A 16,043-nucleotide genomic window follows, 5' to 3' on the forward strand; every position below is an offset into this window, starting at 1 on the left:
CTGCCCTCTCGTCCCCATCTCTTCTCCTTACTTTACCTTTTCAAATGTCAGCATCACAGCAGGACGTAAGCCACCGCGTTGCTGTGTGCGTGCGCACTCGCGAGCACATGAAGGCGAGAAACAGCGACTAAGGAGGGTGACATCAAAGATCTTTCCTGCCTTTTACGCTCAAATGTCCTCGCTCTCCCCATCTCCTTCTCCCCTCTCATGTGGCCAGTTCTAATCAGTGGCGCTGACATTGCCGCCGTGCCCTCTTCTTTGGTGGAAAAAAAGGCTCTTTTCTTTCCCCACTGAGAAAGATGCTCTCGAGCGTTCACGCAAAAAACACACACACCAGTCGCACACACACACACGCACACAGTAGAGCACCTTTGAACAGTGAGAGGAAGCGGAGGCTAATAGAAAATGGCTTCTTTTGAGGCAGGGAATGAAAAGATCAGGTTTCAGTGAAGAGCACAAAGCCAAGGGCAACTTTGAGAGCAGTGAGGTGCCAACAATTACTTTTCTCTCCCTTTTCTCTGTGCTTTTCCAACACACACACACACCGACACACAGAAGTTATAATAAACAAAAACACAAGCTGCATTGTGATAAACCATGGCAACAAAATACTTACATTTAAATATTCTATTGTTTGACAGGATGAAAAGTCATACATTTACTTATAATAACAACAAGGTTCAAATATAATTGTATGCAATTATATATCTCAAGTTCTACAGATAAGGATACTTACTCAACTTTGCACATTTTTTAAGTTGAGGAAACAAAGCCCACCAAGTTTGCAAGTTGTTTCTGATTTGTCAGCAGTCTGTATGCTAATTTTATTCATCAACTCACCGGTCGCCTCCCAGGTTCTCCACCCCTCCGTGCGATTGATGATGGGTAAAAATGTGTCATTATAAAAATAAAGAGTGAAAACCTCCTCAGTCTGTGTCATGTCTGTAGAAGCAGGGATGTCGAGGAACATGTTTTCTCTCGCAGCTAACATTAGAGCAGAATTTGAACTCTTTCAGAAGAATAACTTGTGCAGTAGCTTGCTGTTGATATGAGAATTTGCTTAAAAAAACTAATTTGAATGCTGTTGGACTGCTACACTGATTTAACTTTAGAGATATTTTGAAACTTTATGTTAAGTATTTGAAGAGTTGCAGGCTATTATATTTCAAATGACATGCATTGGTATATAGATTTCCTAATATGACCAGGTCTAATTTCTACTGTGACTAACTGCTAGACTTTCTAAAGAAAAAAGAATGTCAACATTTCTAGATTTACAAAAACGGTGAAATTAAAATCTTTCGCGTTTTTACAGCATATTTAAGTGGCAGATATTAGACAGAATATTGAATTGCAATCACAATTGCAATGTCCATGTGTGCAGAACTGTAACTCCAACAGACTGCTTGGATACAATATTAGGTAGGCTATTAAATTTCAAGTGCCATGCATTAATTATAATATATCTGGCCTGTTAGTTGAACGTTCATTGCCCTTGATCCCCAGACATGATGCAGAGTTTAGTGGCTGAGGTAGTAAAGATAATGGAGGCTGACTTTCTGATGATTTCGAAAAATTGATGCAGAATTTGAAGATATCTAAAATGTTCATTAAATTTATTTGACGTTAAAGTCATCTTCGCATTGAAGTAAACTCATAAAGTGCTGCTCTGTAATCTGTTAAAGGCACATCACAAAATATGGTAAAAGGCTATATTTTCATCTTCAAAAAATGTAGGTGTAAATGTATTTTAACTGTTTTATTTTGTTTTTTTTGACTTTCGTCTAAGTATTGGGTGATATAAGATTCTCACATAATGAGAAACCTGAGGACAGATACCACAGTTTCATGATATATGAATATATCACAAATATATCGGCGTTAAAACATCAGTGTGTGCAATATTCACACCACAACAGACTGTTTGGATCTCAATAATTGTTGTCTGATATATTCCAGGTGTTATAAACATGTATTTTTCACGCCAATGTAATATTCAACCAGTTGGACAGAGTCTTACGGCAGCAGATGTTCACACCGGACGCTAATGACGCCGCCCAAATGCGAAAGGTCACGAGAAATGGAAGCAAAGATGATACGTAGGGAAAATAAGAAAACAGGCATATATGGCAACTGATATTGCCATTGCAATATTTACCAATGTAGAAAATTTCCTGTATTTCGCAATATAGATATCATAGGATTAGAAAAAAAATGCAATTTCAGTTTCTACCAATATCATGTAGGTCTAATTAAAATGATTTAATTGTTGTTTTTTTTTAACTGACAAGCACGGATTATCTGTGCTGCCTCTAAAACAACATATTTATTACAATCAATTGCCTATTTAACTATAGTTATTTTGAATTTCAATCACAGATTAGGTCAGAAATATCAGACCGCCATCATTGCAGAGTAAATAAGAATACCAAGCTGATAAGAGCTGGTTGATTAGTCAGGCTGTCTACTGAGGTTGCCATCCAGCAGTCAGCTAATTCACTGAAATGCAGACTGTAGCTTGATGTTTAGTAGCTTTCTTTAAGCCAGCTGATCTGCAGTGCACAGCATTAGCTTCAGAAAAAAGCTCAGGTCACCAACAGCAACATGCTTATTTTATTGTTATGTACTTTTTAATTACCACATTTTTCTCAACTTATAAATACTATGAATAAAACAAGCACTCTTTTCATGCAAAAGCTTTGATGTGTCACTGATAGATTCATTACCCCAGTCAGACATGACAGAAATAACTGAGTACTGTTATTTTTTTCACTAATTGTTTGTTTTAAAAACAGAGTGATCAGTCAAGCTATTCTTTCCCCATGCACTGATATTGTTTCCACAGCTCATGCATGTAAAGCGTGAGCATGCTGAGGCATGGGTGGTCACCTGCAGGAGGCATGATCCCAGCGTGAATCAGACCGCCGTGAGACAGCATGTGGTGCGTCCCGCCCTCTGTCACACTCTGCAGCCTCTTGGGCGGTCGTCCGGGCCTCGAGCTGTAGGCAGAAAAACACAGCGCTAGAGTCAGTCATTAGGCCGCTCTCCATGCTGGGACTAAGATGGGTGGCCCGGTTAGACTAAAGTGTCCTTCAAGTCTGTAAACCTCTGATCCTGCTGAAGTGTCAACAAGCAAAAACACTGAAACATGAGCGCCTCCAGGAAGGCTGCTGTACAGCAAATCTGACCTCCCGGTGGATACGAGCAAGCAGAAAAGGAGTTTCCCTATGGCCTCCATAAAGCACCTCATTACTGTTCAGCTTACTCATTCATTTGTTTGCTTATTAAATGCGCTCGCCCGCCTCCTTCCCCTTCAGTCCTCTCCTTGTTTAGCCGTTTGTTTCCCCTTTTTCTTCCCCCCCCACCCCGTCGTGTCACAAGTTTGCTCGACAACAGCTGTAAGTACAAGGCGAGACGCAAGCGGGTTCTTGTGTGTTTGCGTGTGAGGCTCGACGGAGCCGGGCCGCGCTCGATCAATCCTGGAGGAAGTACGTGCAAAGCTGTCAGACATCACTCGGGCTCTGACTAAACGGTGTGAATGTCCTGACAGTGGAAATGACACGGGCCACATCAGGCCTAATGACAACCAGGGTACCTCATCTCCGTTTCACAGCAGCTTGACACAACAGCAATCTGTGCGTCTGTCTGAGGCTGCGTGATATTAAAAGACAGTGAGCAAAAGAAGGTGGAAGGAGGAGGAGGAGGAAAATGACGGAGAAGGGGGTGAAACCTGAGTGAAGCGCGAAGTTAAAGAGGAGTAAAGTGAGACAGAAAGATGAAGAGGGACATAAAAAGAGAAAGTGCATAAAAGTTTTAAAAAAAGGTGCAAAAGAAAAGGGTGAGGAGGGGGAATAAGCAGAGATAGACTAGAAGCAGCAGCTTCCTAGCGTGGGGTGTCTTTGAGCAGATTTTAATTAGAATCTAATCCAGCCGTCATTAAGGCCCCATAAACGAAGCTGTCAGTCAGGAGATTAATGGCGCCTCATTTGCATGTTGCATATAATTCATCAATTACCCACCAGAAAGGACCAATCCCCTGTTGACACACCCACTGGCTGAGAGGGGGTAGATGAAGAGACACAAAAAGACAGGGAGAAAGAATGTGTAGCCACAAACTCTGGGAGAAAAAACAGGTAGCTGGAATGTGTATGTGTGTGTTGGTGTGTGCGCGTGCATGTGTGTGTATGAAGTGTTCAAAGGTTAATTTGATGAGCCGATGAGCTCCACAGTTCCTGCCCTCGGTTTTAATGAGTTGTTATTATTGTCTCTTATTATAGGCCCAGACCGACTGGGATGTGACAGCTGACATCAGATATCTCACAGAAACACACACCCACACTCACGCCAAAAGGAGCACAGGGAGCGACATGCACACAGATGCATGTAAATATAGTGAGAGAGAAAAAAAAGAAGCTAGAGAGTGAGCAACGAGAGATTTGTGGCTGGTTTTTGTAAAGCTTTGACCTCTGCCTCACAGTTTTAGTAGATTCCAATTCATCTTTGGAAAACTACAACTAAGAACGTTCAACATTTTTCTTTCCAGCTTCCCTGTTGTGATTGGTCAATATTTAACATGGAAAGTTTTGCTACTTTTAGCACAATTAGCGTGTCTGCCATTGATAACAGTAAAATCCACCAATGGTAAAAATAACTGGCAGAAATGCACCAATCAGGTTTCTCCAGGCTGATACAGATTTTTATTTTTATTTTTAGGTCTGATCTGCTAATCCCAAACTTCACAAAATCAGATTTTTTTTTTTATTCTAAGGTGAAAAGACAAAAGAGGAAAAAAATGTGCAGCAGAATATAAGATGATTCACATTTATGTATCAAAACAATACCTTTAATTGATTTCAATTAGAAATAAAAACTAGTCAAATCCGATATTCTGATGCGTGATCGGTTTACTGTGATACAAGGTATCCGAAGTTGGTTACTGGGCCAGTTTGTTCCTTTGATGAAACATCTCCAAACAAACAAATACCCCCTGGCAGCCGGCTTCTTTCTGCACCCAAATAAATCAGATGCAGATTAAGAAAAACTGCTAAATTAAAGTAATATTTTTCTAAAAACCTGAGATATAAAGAGAGTGATACGCTATGTCCTTTCCTATATTTTTCCCAAAAGTTATTTTGAATAATACTATGTATAAAAGTTGTTTAACAACTTAAGTTGTCTCGCCTTGCTATTCCTAGTAAACAGGCAAAAAGACTAAGTAAAACATCTTAGTATGACTGAAAAGTCTTCCATAATAACTTTTCCATCAAAGCCTGTAGTGGTTAGCACAACATAATAACATTATTATGGCCAAATTTTGGGGGGAATCTAAAAAAATTTCAAAAAAAAAAAAATTAAAAAGAAAGACTGGGACACAGTTGTGACTACTTGTGAATGCGTGTGTGTGGTGTGTGTTTGTGTTGCTTAGAATTTCAAATATTTGTCTTCAGCATCACACTGAGCTCAACAAAAGCAGGAAATGTATTTTTGGGTTTCATGTTTGGAGGTAAAGCAACACAGTTGGACAGGAACTGATGTTGAAACATGTCAAATTCACACAAGCACACACAGATGCAGAAGTGAAGATCAGCAGGGGGAAATAAAACGCACACAGATCAGAGCCTGCCTTGTTTTTTACTGCAGCCGCTTCCCTTTCCCTTACTACTGTTTATTTGCACTCACTAATTAATGGCCTCTCTAAATGTGTGTGTGTATGCCGGGGTGCGCATCGGCGTGTGTGTGTATGTGTTGTTGGTGGGTGGGTGCGTTGTCTGCGCCTTTGTATATGTTGCATTTTTAAGGGGCATAAAGAACTGGAACCTAATTTTGTGTTTAGTCTGCAAGTACGTTGATACATCAAAGTGACCCACAGAGGGAGGTCTTATGTGTGTGTTGTGCATGCAGGGATGTTTGTGTGTGTGTGAGAGGTTGGAGAGCACCGGTTCCCTGAGGTAGGATTAATGAAAAAGCCTTTCATGGAAAAGTCATCAAGCTGAGGGGATGGAATGAGGGAGAGAAGGGAGGGGAGTGGGGGGGGCTAGAAGAGAGAAAACAGTTCATTGTGTGTGGATGTATGTGTAGAGGAGGGGGTGTATGGCTTATGACCTCTTTGTCTCAAACTTTAATTAAAATCTCACCCAGACGTCCTCCTTCATGCCAACACTGTGACCACACACACACATACACACACACATTTTTTTTTTTAGGGATAGGAAGGTAACCTGCACATCGAGTTCTGCCCTCAGAGCTTCTCCGGAGTGTGTTACCTGAAACATGAAACGCCAAACATGGCAGCTGGAGCTTAGCACAGGTGGAATAGAAACAAAAACACAACCAGGATGACAGATCTCTCTGCTCTTTGCACACACACACCGCACACACACACAGAGAGTCAAGAAAAGTAATGAAAGAAGAGGAAGTGTTACAGTCAAAACAGTGGAACAGCTACTGGCTTGGAGGGACTGAGGTGGTGATAGGTAGCAGCTGTGTGTTTATGTGAGAGAACAGGGGGAGAGAAAAGGGAGAACTTGCTCAAACAGGATTTTGTTTGGAATACATTAGCAGCGGTTTACAGCTCCCATCCTTTCAATCTGTGTTTATCACACGGGCTTGTATTCGCAGTCACGGTCCGGTTTGATAAATCATAACGTCGACGCCGCTTGCAGGAAGACTTATGTTCCAGGTTGGAGAAAAAAGAAGGAGAGATTGATGTTGCGATAAATAAATTGAAAAAAAAACAAACTTGATGCATCACTCTTATTAGCCTGTGTGATGATGTCGTGAAAGAAGCTAACACAGGACGTTTGATCAGGGCAAAAAATTCAGATCTCCTAAACCGATACTGTCGGGCATTCCTTCGCCGCATTCCAGGGTCAGGACGATGTCAGGACTGTGTGTGCGTGCGGGCGTGCGTGCATTTGTGTGTGTGTAGGGGTGAAGGGTGTGTGTGCGCTTTCCATTAAAACCCGACACAAGAGAAGAGACGGAGAGGCCCTCTTTAGCTCATCGCGCTCGTCTCTATAAAACATCAAAAGAGCATTGAGGTGAAAGTTGAGTCAGACTTGAACGCATCTGAACTTGGATTCTGTCCCAACACTGCTGAACGTGACCACCCCCACACACAAACACACACACACTCAGAACACCGACCACAAAAAGTTGCGAGGCTAAACTTTGTCACCGAAAAACAAAGAAACGGTTCAAAGCTACTAGATTTTCACAGACATGAACAAATTTCCCTCCATCCATGGTAAAAGTCATGTAAAACACTTTCAAATAAAATTGTGTAAAATCCACAATTTCATCAGAGAAAGCATTTTTATCTGAGAAAAAACAAATAACAGTAGCACATTTATCGACACTCCTGCTGCTAACACTTTACATAAGTCTCTTTTGCCACAAGGACACCACTGGATCGTCTCTTCAGCTGATCCCATAAGTTTTCTGCAGGATTTAGGTCTGGGAACTGAGATGGCCACAGAAAAAAATTAATTTGAGTCTGGGGAATTGTTTTTCTGTGTTTATTTCGCCATATGTTTTGGATCACAATCCTGCTAATGACAACCCATTTACAGTTTCCTGGCAGAGGCCACAGATATTTTTTTCCCCAATGGCCTGCTATTTCAAAGCTCTCATGATGCCATGCTTTCTAAAATAAGGTCCCACAGCCTCAAAGATCCTCCACCATACAGGGGGCATGAAGCACTTTTACATACAGTATATGATGAATACACAGTAGGAGTGTAGCAGGTAAATCTTTTATGGATCGAAACTCGACTAAAAACCCACCTGTTTAGGATTGTATTTGAAACGTAATCAATCACAAATTTATTGATGGAACCTGACTTAATGTCGTGTTTTGATTGTTGACTTTATGTTGCATTGTGTTTCTGTGTTTGATATCATGTAAAGCACTTTGAAATGCCTTGATGCTGAAATGTGCTATACAAGTAAAATTTGATTGATTGATTGATTGATTGATTGATTGATTGAATATGTTTCACACCACATTAGGATTTTACAACCTTTACATTTGGGATCCTTCTTTTCCATGGCCATTAGAATCTACAACAACTCTTTGAAGAAACTTGGATGAGTTACAAAGTTCATAAAGCATTTCTGATGTTTGTAAAGCTTGAAAAGCTACAATATAGTTTGAATTGTTACCTTGGGTGTCTGAACTACTTCCTTCCATTGTTGATTCCATATGAGCATTTATTAACGTCAATATATCTGGATATATAACTAAATATAATTAAAAAGCAATTGTACCGCTTCCTTTAACAACATTGCTGAAGAGACCTATTCAATAAGGAGCCAGGTCTAATTTTGGTACACATTCTTCTGTATGTGAGTGACTGTATTCAGATAAATGTACTGCTAAAAAGACGATAAGGATAAGATGGCTATGATTTTTGAACAATATTTTATCTACACTTTATTGCAACAAATCCAGCAAAATATTGTGATAAAGTTTCAAGTCTGTGTCAGCCAACACTCACAGAAAGTCATGGACTACCAATCTCACGTTCCATAGAACAAATAAATTTAAGAAAATGAGCTAGAAATGAAAGAAATGTATCAATCTTGATTTTGTGCAAATCTTACTGCATTTTTATCTGTTTTAATGAAACTTTAACTTAAGTAGGTCATGTGTAAAAGATTGACGAGCACAAATAGAGAACCCATGTGTTGCTTTTTAAATATTCTTCTGTAAAAAAACAAAACAAAGTGAGATCTTGTTCCTCGGTACATCAGAACATTTTAATGTAACACATGGAGGGAAAGACTATTTTTAACACTGCATACACAATGTCTACACATACATGTCACGAATACACCCAGTTTGACCTGAGCGAGTTTGTTTGGTGTGCTCTCTCTCCAAATGGAGAATGAAACTATTCCTTTTGTGAGGGGCAGACAAGCAAAAGACGACGGATCGGGTTGCCTCCTACATGCCGTGTTCCCTCGGTGGAACTAATGTCATTTAGCGGCGAAGCCAGCAAAACACGCAGGCGTGACCGTGCGAGTTGGTGCGCGCCAGCAGACGGCGAGGAAAGAGGGTGTGTTTCTGCGCCACCTATGCATGAATTAGAACTGGAGCGGAGGGTGAAGTTGGCTCTTCTTGTGATGAGTCAGTGGTCAGGCTGTGTTTGTGATTGTGTGTGTGTGTGTGAACATGGCAGGACAAAGAAAAGAAAGTAAAACAGTTATGAACAAAGACTTTGCTTCAATATTGAAAAAGTGAAGAAATACAAAATGGCTTGTGCTTGTTTACTGCTTTATCTAGTCCAGAGGACTGCAAAGCGCTTCACACTACACTCTGACATTCACTGAGTGATTAAAGCAATGATTAAACAAGCACCCAAAAACATTTAGCAAAACTATCAGGCATCTCGACTGTGTCTCTTTCCAACCTTTATCCTGAACTGGAAAATAATAAGTGATGTGTGTCTTAATCAGTAACAGAAATCTGAGCGAGTTTGTCAAAAAGCCACATCATCATATTCTCGGGGACTCTTCTTGAAACTTTTAGGCTTTCCTTCCGTCTTTGACCCAAACCGTTTTGAGTTCCACTTTTTTCATTTTACCTGCTACTGTATGTCTCCACACAAGGGATCACTTAAAAACTTCTAATGCACTCGGTGGGGTGGTGGCGGCGGAGGTGGGGATACTGATGCTAATGGCTACCGCAGCACATTTGAAGCCCTCAGACAAAGAATCAGGCAAGTTGTTTGAAGATTTCAGACGAGTGATGTTTTCAGATCTCATTAACTAAAGGCTTTTTGAGTGTTGTGTGGATAATTAGAGACGGCAGCGGCTGTGTATTTTCGGGGGGTTGTATAACAACGCTCCCATTAACACCAGACACAGGAGACATCCCGCAGCAACCAGAAGAAGAAGAAGCATTCCGGATTTTTGTCTTGGTTGGAGGGCTGCAAAAGCTTAAGAGCAGGTGGTTAATCCACAAGTTAAGGCTTGTCTCCGAACTTCTTGCTTCGGTTTTGAAAAAGAGGAGAACGTTTACGGAAATAGGCAAAAGCTCCGCACGTCCTCCGCGTGTTCATCTGCGCACATCTTGATGCGGCCTCCATCCAAAGTTAATGGCAGGTGTAAATTGGATCATCCATGCTCCAAGTAGCAAGGATTAACCATCAAACAATATGAGTTCTCTAAACCAGAGATAATCCACACTCCTCTGGATTCAAGCTCACGCTGTCACGAGCATGTGGTCTGCACAGCAGCAGGCCGAGGCACCGGGAAGCCGCAAATCCCAGCCAATTTAGTCCCCTTTATCCAAACATCTCTGCGCCACGCTGGAACTGATGACCCATGCAGTTGGTCACCACCGGAGTTCTGCAAAACACCTCATTTACATAATCGCATCATAAATACAGAGAATTCATTTAATCATCTCCTCTGTTCTGATGCTCAGGGCTAAAGAGTGTTGATATGATAAGACAGCAAGTTATTAAGGAGGGAGAGAGGGAAGCAAGGAAGATGGGCGAAGGAGAGAAAGCAAAGGGGATCAGCGAGTGAGTGAGTGAGCTTGTCCTGATTTAAGCTGCCGCTTGGGGCCAAATGAAAATTAATTAATTTCTGTGAAGAATCAATTTCTCAGAATGACAGTGTCACATTCAATGTGTGCAAGTGAGAGTGTGTCAAAGAGAGAGTGTGTCAGAGTGAGACAGAGATAACAGTAAGTGATAACATGACAAACTTTTGAGAGTAGGGCTTTTTTTTCTTTTCTTATTAGGATTACAAAAATTCATTATCGCCAACATCACCGCAGCCATCAAGACGTTTATCATCCAATAAAATGGTAATTAGTTACAGGCCTGGAAGGAGAAGAAGTAAGGCAAGTAGGCATGGACCAGTTACCAGCACCAAGGTATGCTAATGTTTTAAAAAGTTACGCTCTCAAAACAGCAAAGATCTGCCCTCACACCGTTCCAAGGGGTTTAAAGTCCTTCTCATGAAATGACATGAAAGAAGCGGGTGTTGGAGAATGAAGCAACACCGTCTCTCCTCCATGTGCTGCTGTGCACTGCCGGCCAGCTGGCTGGCAGACGACACCTATAACTCTAATTATGTCTGCAAACACAATATCATGATTGTTTAAGGTTCAGCTGTGTAGCTGCACTAGTGTTCACTAGTTGAAGCCAAAAAGACAATGAGAATACATTTTCACTTTGTACCATTCACTATCATCACAATAAAAACCACTAAATATCCGAATGCAATTTCAAGTATTTTTCATCTATGTCCATCTGACAAGCTTTGGGATTTCTTTAAATTTTTTGGAAAGTGTCAAAAATGTTCCAAAGAAAATGAGGCGGAAGCTGAAATTCCCAGGTGTAATGCTACTTGGCAAGCTTTTGGATGGCGCTTGCAAAGCAGCCAATCCAGGAGCGCCATTCATTTGTCTTGCCGTTCATTGGTTGTTCCTACAAGAAGGGGGATGAGTGGATTTTAACTCCTGCAGTTCTGGTAAGACGGGTTTTCACTGTGCGTATTAAAGTATATGAGAACATATTTGGTGTTTCCACTGTTAAAATATAAGCATTTTTGAAGGGGCCCTTAAGTATTCGCAGATGATAGCTTTGACCCCGGCTGTGACCCTTAATCCCGTGAGTATAGGGGGTCTACTGCTTTGAATGTAACGTTTGAAACTAATAATAGTAACAAAATAAAAACATAATATAACGTTTGAAAACAAGTGTTCCTAAATATCTTTAAAACCAACTATAAATATGGAAGAAATTATATTTACAACTTTGACAATCAATATTATAAATTGAGTTTACAAGAGTAGGGGTAATTGTTGCGATTTCATCAAGTTATATTGATTTTACATAAAGAGTGAATTTCAACCAAAGTGATGCTACTGTGAGGATCTAATACTGGCCCATGCCTATTTCCAATGCATTTAATAAAACTGGCAGAAAATCATTTAACTGAACCTGGAGTCTTTTATCTACTAATTCAACTTCCGAAGTACATCAAAACACATTTGTTGGCATCCTAGCCTTTTATCTCCATTAACAGTAAGTGATAACAGGACAAACTTGGCCTTCAACGAGCCTCATTTCCATTAAAACTAGTGGGAGCAGTTAGGCAAACTGGGGGTAAAGTGACATGTAATAAAACTTGAAAATGAGCACAAATAAGAACAGTAATTAAACTCATTATCTTTCAGCTTTTTAAAAGTGAGGTGAGTTAAAAACAAAAATAAACACTGTTGGACAGTGTTTATCTTAAACAACACCGGGATGAACTCTCCGTGTGCCCCCCGTCACCTCCACCTCCCCCAGCTCACCTTGCATTGGTGCAGTCGTTGAAGAGCGTCTCGAAGTCCTGCCTGGAGATGAGTTTGCACCGGTTCACCCCGGGCTGGATGGCTCCCAGCCCCCGCAGCACCCGGACCTGCTCCACGTTGCACACCACCGGACTAATGTCCAGCCGCTTCAGCTTGGTGTAGACGGTGTGGAGCCCGCCGACCAGGTGCTTGAGGAACACGTCGAAAGCCTGCGGCAGACAGATGAGCTCCGTGCCTTTGACCGTGAACGAGGCCAGCTTGGCACCTTTCACCTCCACCAGCTTGCACTCGTTGTTCTGCGGCGTGCTCTCCACGGGCGACGCGGTGGCGTACACGGGCTTGGCCCCGGCGGACAGCGGGGTTCCGCCGCCCTTCAGCGGGGTCCCGTTGGGCAGCAGGAGGTCCGCCCGGAACTGGTGAAGCAGCGCCGGGTGCGGCACCGGTGGAGCCGGGGAGGACGCGGCGGAGGTGGCGGCGGGTGGCGGAGAGTTGGTGGCCGGGGAGACGGAGCTGGGTACCGGGTGGTGACCGAGTGGAGCAGCGGGAAGCAGAGTCGGAGTGGCAGGAGTTGCCATGGTAGTCATTGTCGGCGAAAAAGAGTGCAAGTTAAAAAAAAAAAAAAAAAAGAAAAGCAAAAGTTCAAGTCAACTATTATGGAAAGTAAGTTTGGGAGCGTGAAGTGTGCATTGGGCGTCTCTGGGAAGAGAGGGGAATAAAAAGAGAAGAGAGGAGAGGAGACACGGTCCGTGTGTGGAAAGGAGTTCACATTATTGAATCAGAATGAGCGGAGGCTTGACTCGGTGGAGATGCTACTGTCAAATTATCATAAGGAGGAGGAGCCTGGGCTGATTCTTAGACAGTGAGAGGCAGGAGAGGGGGAGAGAGAGCAAAGATTAGCCTACTTAAACTTTTGATAAGCTTATTTATTAGTGCCGAAAACACACCTTCACATTAAAGCCTCTGATGAGACTTGACATGCTTGTGGCATACAACCCGGGGCGTTTAAGTCATTTCTAGAGATCCTCTTAAATCTTTAAGATTAATTAATGCATCATGTTTGGAAGTAAAATGGATTACATTCTGAAAACTCACATCCATGTTTATGATGTAAAGACAATATGGCGCTCAAGAACTTAAATTTTAAAAAAAAAATGGAAAAACAGTTTCGGTTTGTTGCAATTCAAAACAAGAATCTAATAATCAGTTGTTGTTTTTCCCGCCAAATGCCAATTTATATTTTTTATGCACTACTCTATATACTTAAGTTTTTTTCAATGATTACAAATCAGAAAAAGTAGCTGAGGAATAGTTTTGAATTCAACTGAAAATGAAAGATCTTCAAATCTACCCGTTTACTTATGAAAGCATTTGTCTCTGTCCTTTATCTAATAATTATTAATCTCCAAATTAATTACAGGATCTAAAAATAGCCAAATGTGGTGTTATTTGCAATTTGGATTCAAGCAATAAATAGGAACAAACAAAATAAAGTTTTTCAGTATTTGACCTACCGATCACCAATTAGAACGGATCGAGAAAAATGTCCAAACTCTGGGCAAAACACCTTGTTCTTTATCTCACTTTTTGCCACTGTAACATGTTTTTAATGGTAATTATTCATTAACAATGTGACTGGAATAAAGACATATTTCAAATGCATTTCCTGCTGATAAGAGTGACGCAAGCAGTTATGAGGTTGTAGGGGCAGTAATATTTTTGCATAAAAGCACTACTTAAAAACTGCTTTTTGTATTTCCTCTGGTTATTTGTCTTCATAGTCAGAAACACATAGGCCTATGTATATTCACACGTATGTGAATGTATTCTGTAAGTATGTTACACCTCAAGTGTATTTTCAGTTGCTTCTTCTTCTAGTTTGGGTTTTTGTCTGCTGGAGCTTTTAAGCTTTCATTACTGGTCTTCCTGCCAAACTCGCTAATTACTGTATTTGTTTGTTCGGCCTGAGAATCGGATTCTCCTCGCTTAGAATGATAAAAACACCTCAAGTGTAACATACTTCAAGTGTTTCTCTCACTTGATTGTTTTCGCTTACTGTCTCTTAAAATAAGTGTTTGACATAAGGCCAGCATTTTTTTAAAATACAGAATCGTGATTATTGCCATATTGTTGCTTACATAACCAAGGGGAAGACTGACTTGACTGTTTTCCATCAGAACTTTGTGTAAAGCCACAAAAGGTCATTGCTAAAGAAGCTGGCTGATAAGAATGCTGTATCCACTGGAAAGTTTAGCGAAAGAAAAAAATGTGTTCACGTGAAGAAAGAGGAGAAACATTAAACTTGAGAGGAGTTTGAAGAAAGCCAGAAAGGCAGAGGAGATTAGCAAGGTGTAAAATTGAACCAAAGACAAAGGCAGAGCCATTTTACCTCAGCTTAGGAGAAAAAGGACTGTAGTGTTGTTGTTTTGTTTTTTTATCCTAATCCTACCGCTACGTTGGAGCACATAAGTACAAGCACATATTATTTGGCCCATTGAGAATTTTGTTTAAAAGAAATCTTTGTTTTTTAATTAGTTTAATGCAGAATCTCAAGTTGGGCTTTCGTTAACTGTAGACCATCAAAATTAACACCACAAATGCCTGCTTCATACCACTTCGTGTGCAATGAATGCACATAAATGACTACATAAATGTTTTTCTTTTTCTTAAAATTGTTGATAAATGTATTTTTTGATGATATTCAGATGTACTAAATGGACTTTATGTCTTTAGAAAATCTGACCAATCTGATTGAATAGGCATTAGGATTTAAGTTGTGAAAGTGTTTTGAAAAGATTACGAGAAGTTGATCAAAGCTGGATTTGACCAGAATACTTTCGTCGGTCCGTGCGCTGTCACAGCCCACCTCTCCCAGATCGGCCTCCCAACTCTCTTTGACTTTACTGAGTACTGAGAGGAGGAAAAGATTTTCATCAAAGGTTTCGTGCTCTTCCCCCCCCCCAACTCATAAAACAGGCCCTGACTGTGAAGAAATGCCTATAGGTTTCCAATTAGTGCTTGACCTTTATGTGATTTGAGTGTTATTAATAAAAGCTTGCAAAATGAACGGACGGGGCGGGGGGAGTATGCATCATTTTAAATTACAGCTGTTTTTTTAATCCGAAAGCAAGAACACTCGTAATGAAACGTGGGAGAAATCATGTAGCAATTATACCTGATTTCATCATGTCATGACAGATGCGTGAGCAAAGAAAAATTAAGTCAGGTCTCTTTTTCTGTGAAAGAGATTGCTCTTTTTAAGTTTGTCGCACCTGCTGTTTGTTAAATCTGGTATTTGGATGAGACTTAACAAGATCAAGCACATTGGGGGGGCAATACGTTTTTATCTTTTTTTTTCTTCTTCTTCTTTATAAACTGAGCTCCTTACCTGCTCTCTGTACAGGCACTAACACATCCACACGCTGCCATCATTTACATAGAGCTTGCAGTCCTTTCAAAGTGGCTTTCACGGAACATTGTGTTGATAATGATCTTCAGGGAGAGCGAGAGAGAGAGAGAGAGTCACAGATCTCCAGAGACCATCTCACCATAAGACAAGAGGGAAGAGGATAAAACTCCGACTGTTCTCCAACTCAAAGGACTTGAACACTCTTTTCCCCCCTCTTCTGTCTCTCCTCTCTCTCCCTCGTTCTCTCTCTCTCGAATAAGCCCTCTTGTGTTTTTTAATTGGCAGAAATTAATCTTTAGGATGTAGATGGTAGATTTACAT

The 16,043-nt window shown here is 40.9% G+C and overlaps 1 protein-coding gene across 2 annotated transcripts in view; it reads right to left on the minus strand.

Annotated features, from left to right (window-relative positions):
- Positions 1-13,353, minus strand: part of dachc (dachshund c) — a 31,253-nt gene extending 17,900 nt beyond the window's left edge. Inside the window, exons 1-2 of one of the 2 annotated variants that reach the window (XM_028007921.1) lie at positions 12,317-13,353; positions 2,890-2,999 (exon numbers count right to left, since the gene is read on the minus strand). In XM_028007921.1, the coding sequence (XP_027863722.1) occupies positions 2,890-2,999; positions 12,317-12,900 (694 nt within the window). In that variant the 5' untranslated portion in view covers positions 12,901-13,353. The remainder of the gene's footprint in view (positions 1-2,889; positions 3,000-12,316) is intronic. The other variant, XM_028007922.1, reaches the window with a different exon arrangement.
- Between the last annotated feature and the right edge of the window lie 2,690 nt (positions 13,354-16,043).

This window comes from Xiphophorus couchianus, chromosome 22 (genome assembly GCF_001444195.1).
Source record: "Xiphophorus couchianus chromosome 22, X_couchianus-1.0, whole genome shotgun sequence".
NCBI lineage: Eukaryota > Metazoa > Chordata > Actinopteri > Cyprinodontiformes > Poeciliidae > Xiphophorus > Xiphophorus couchianus.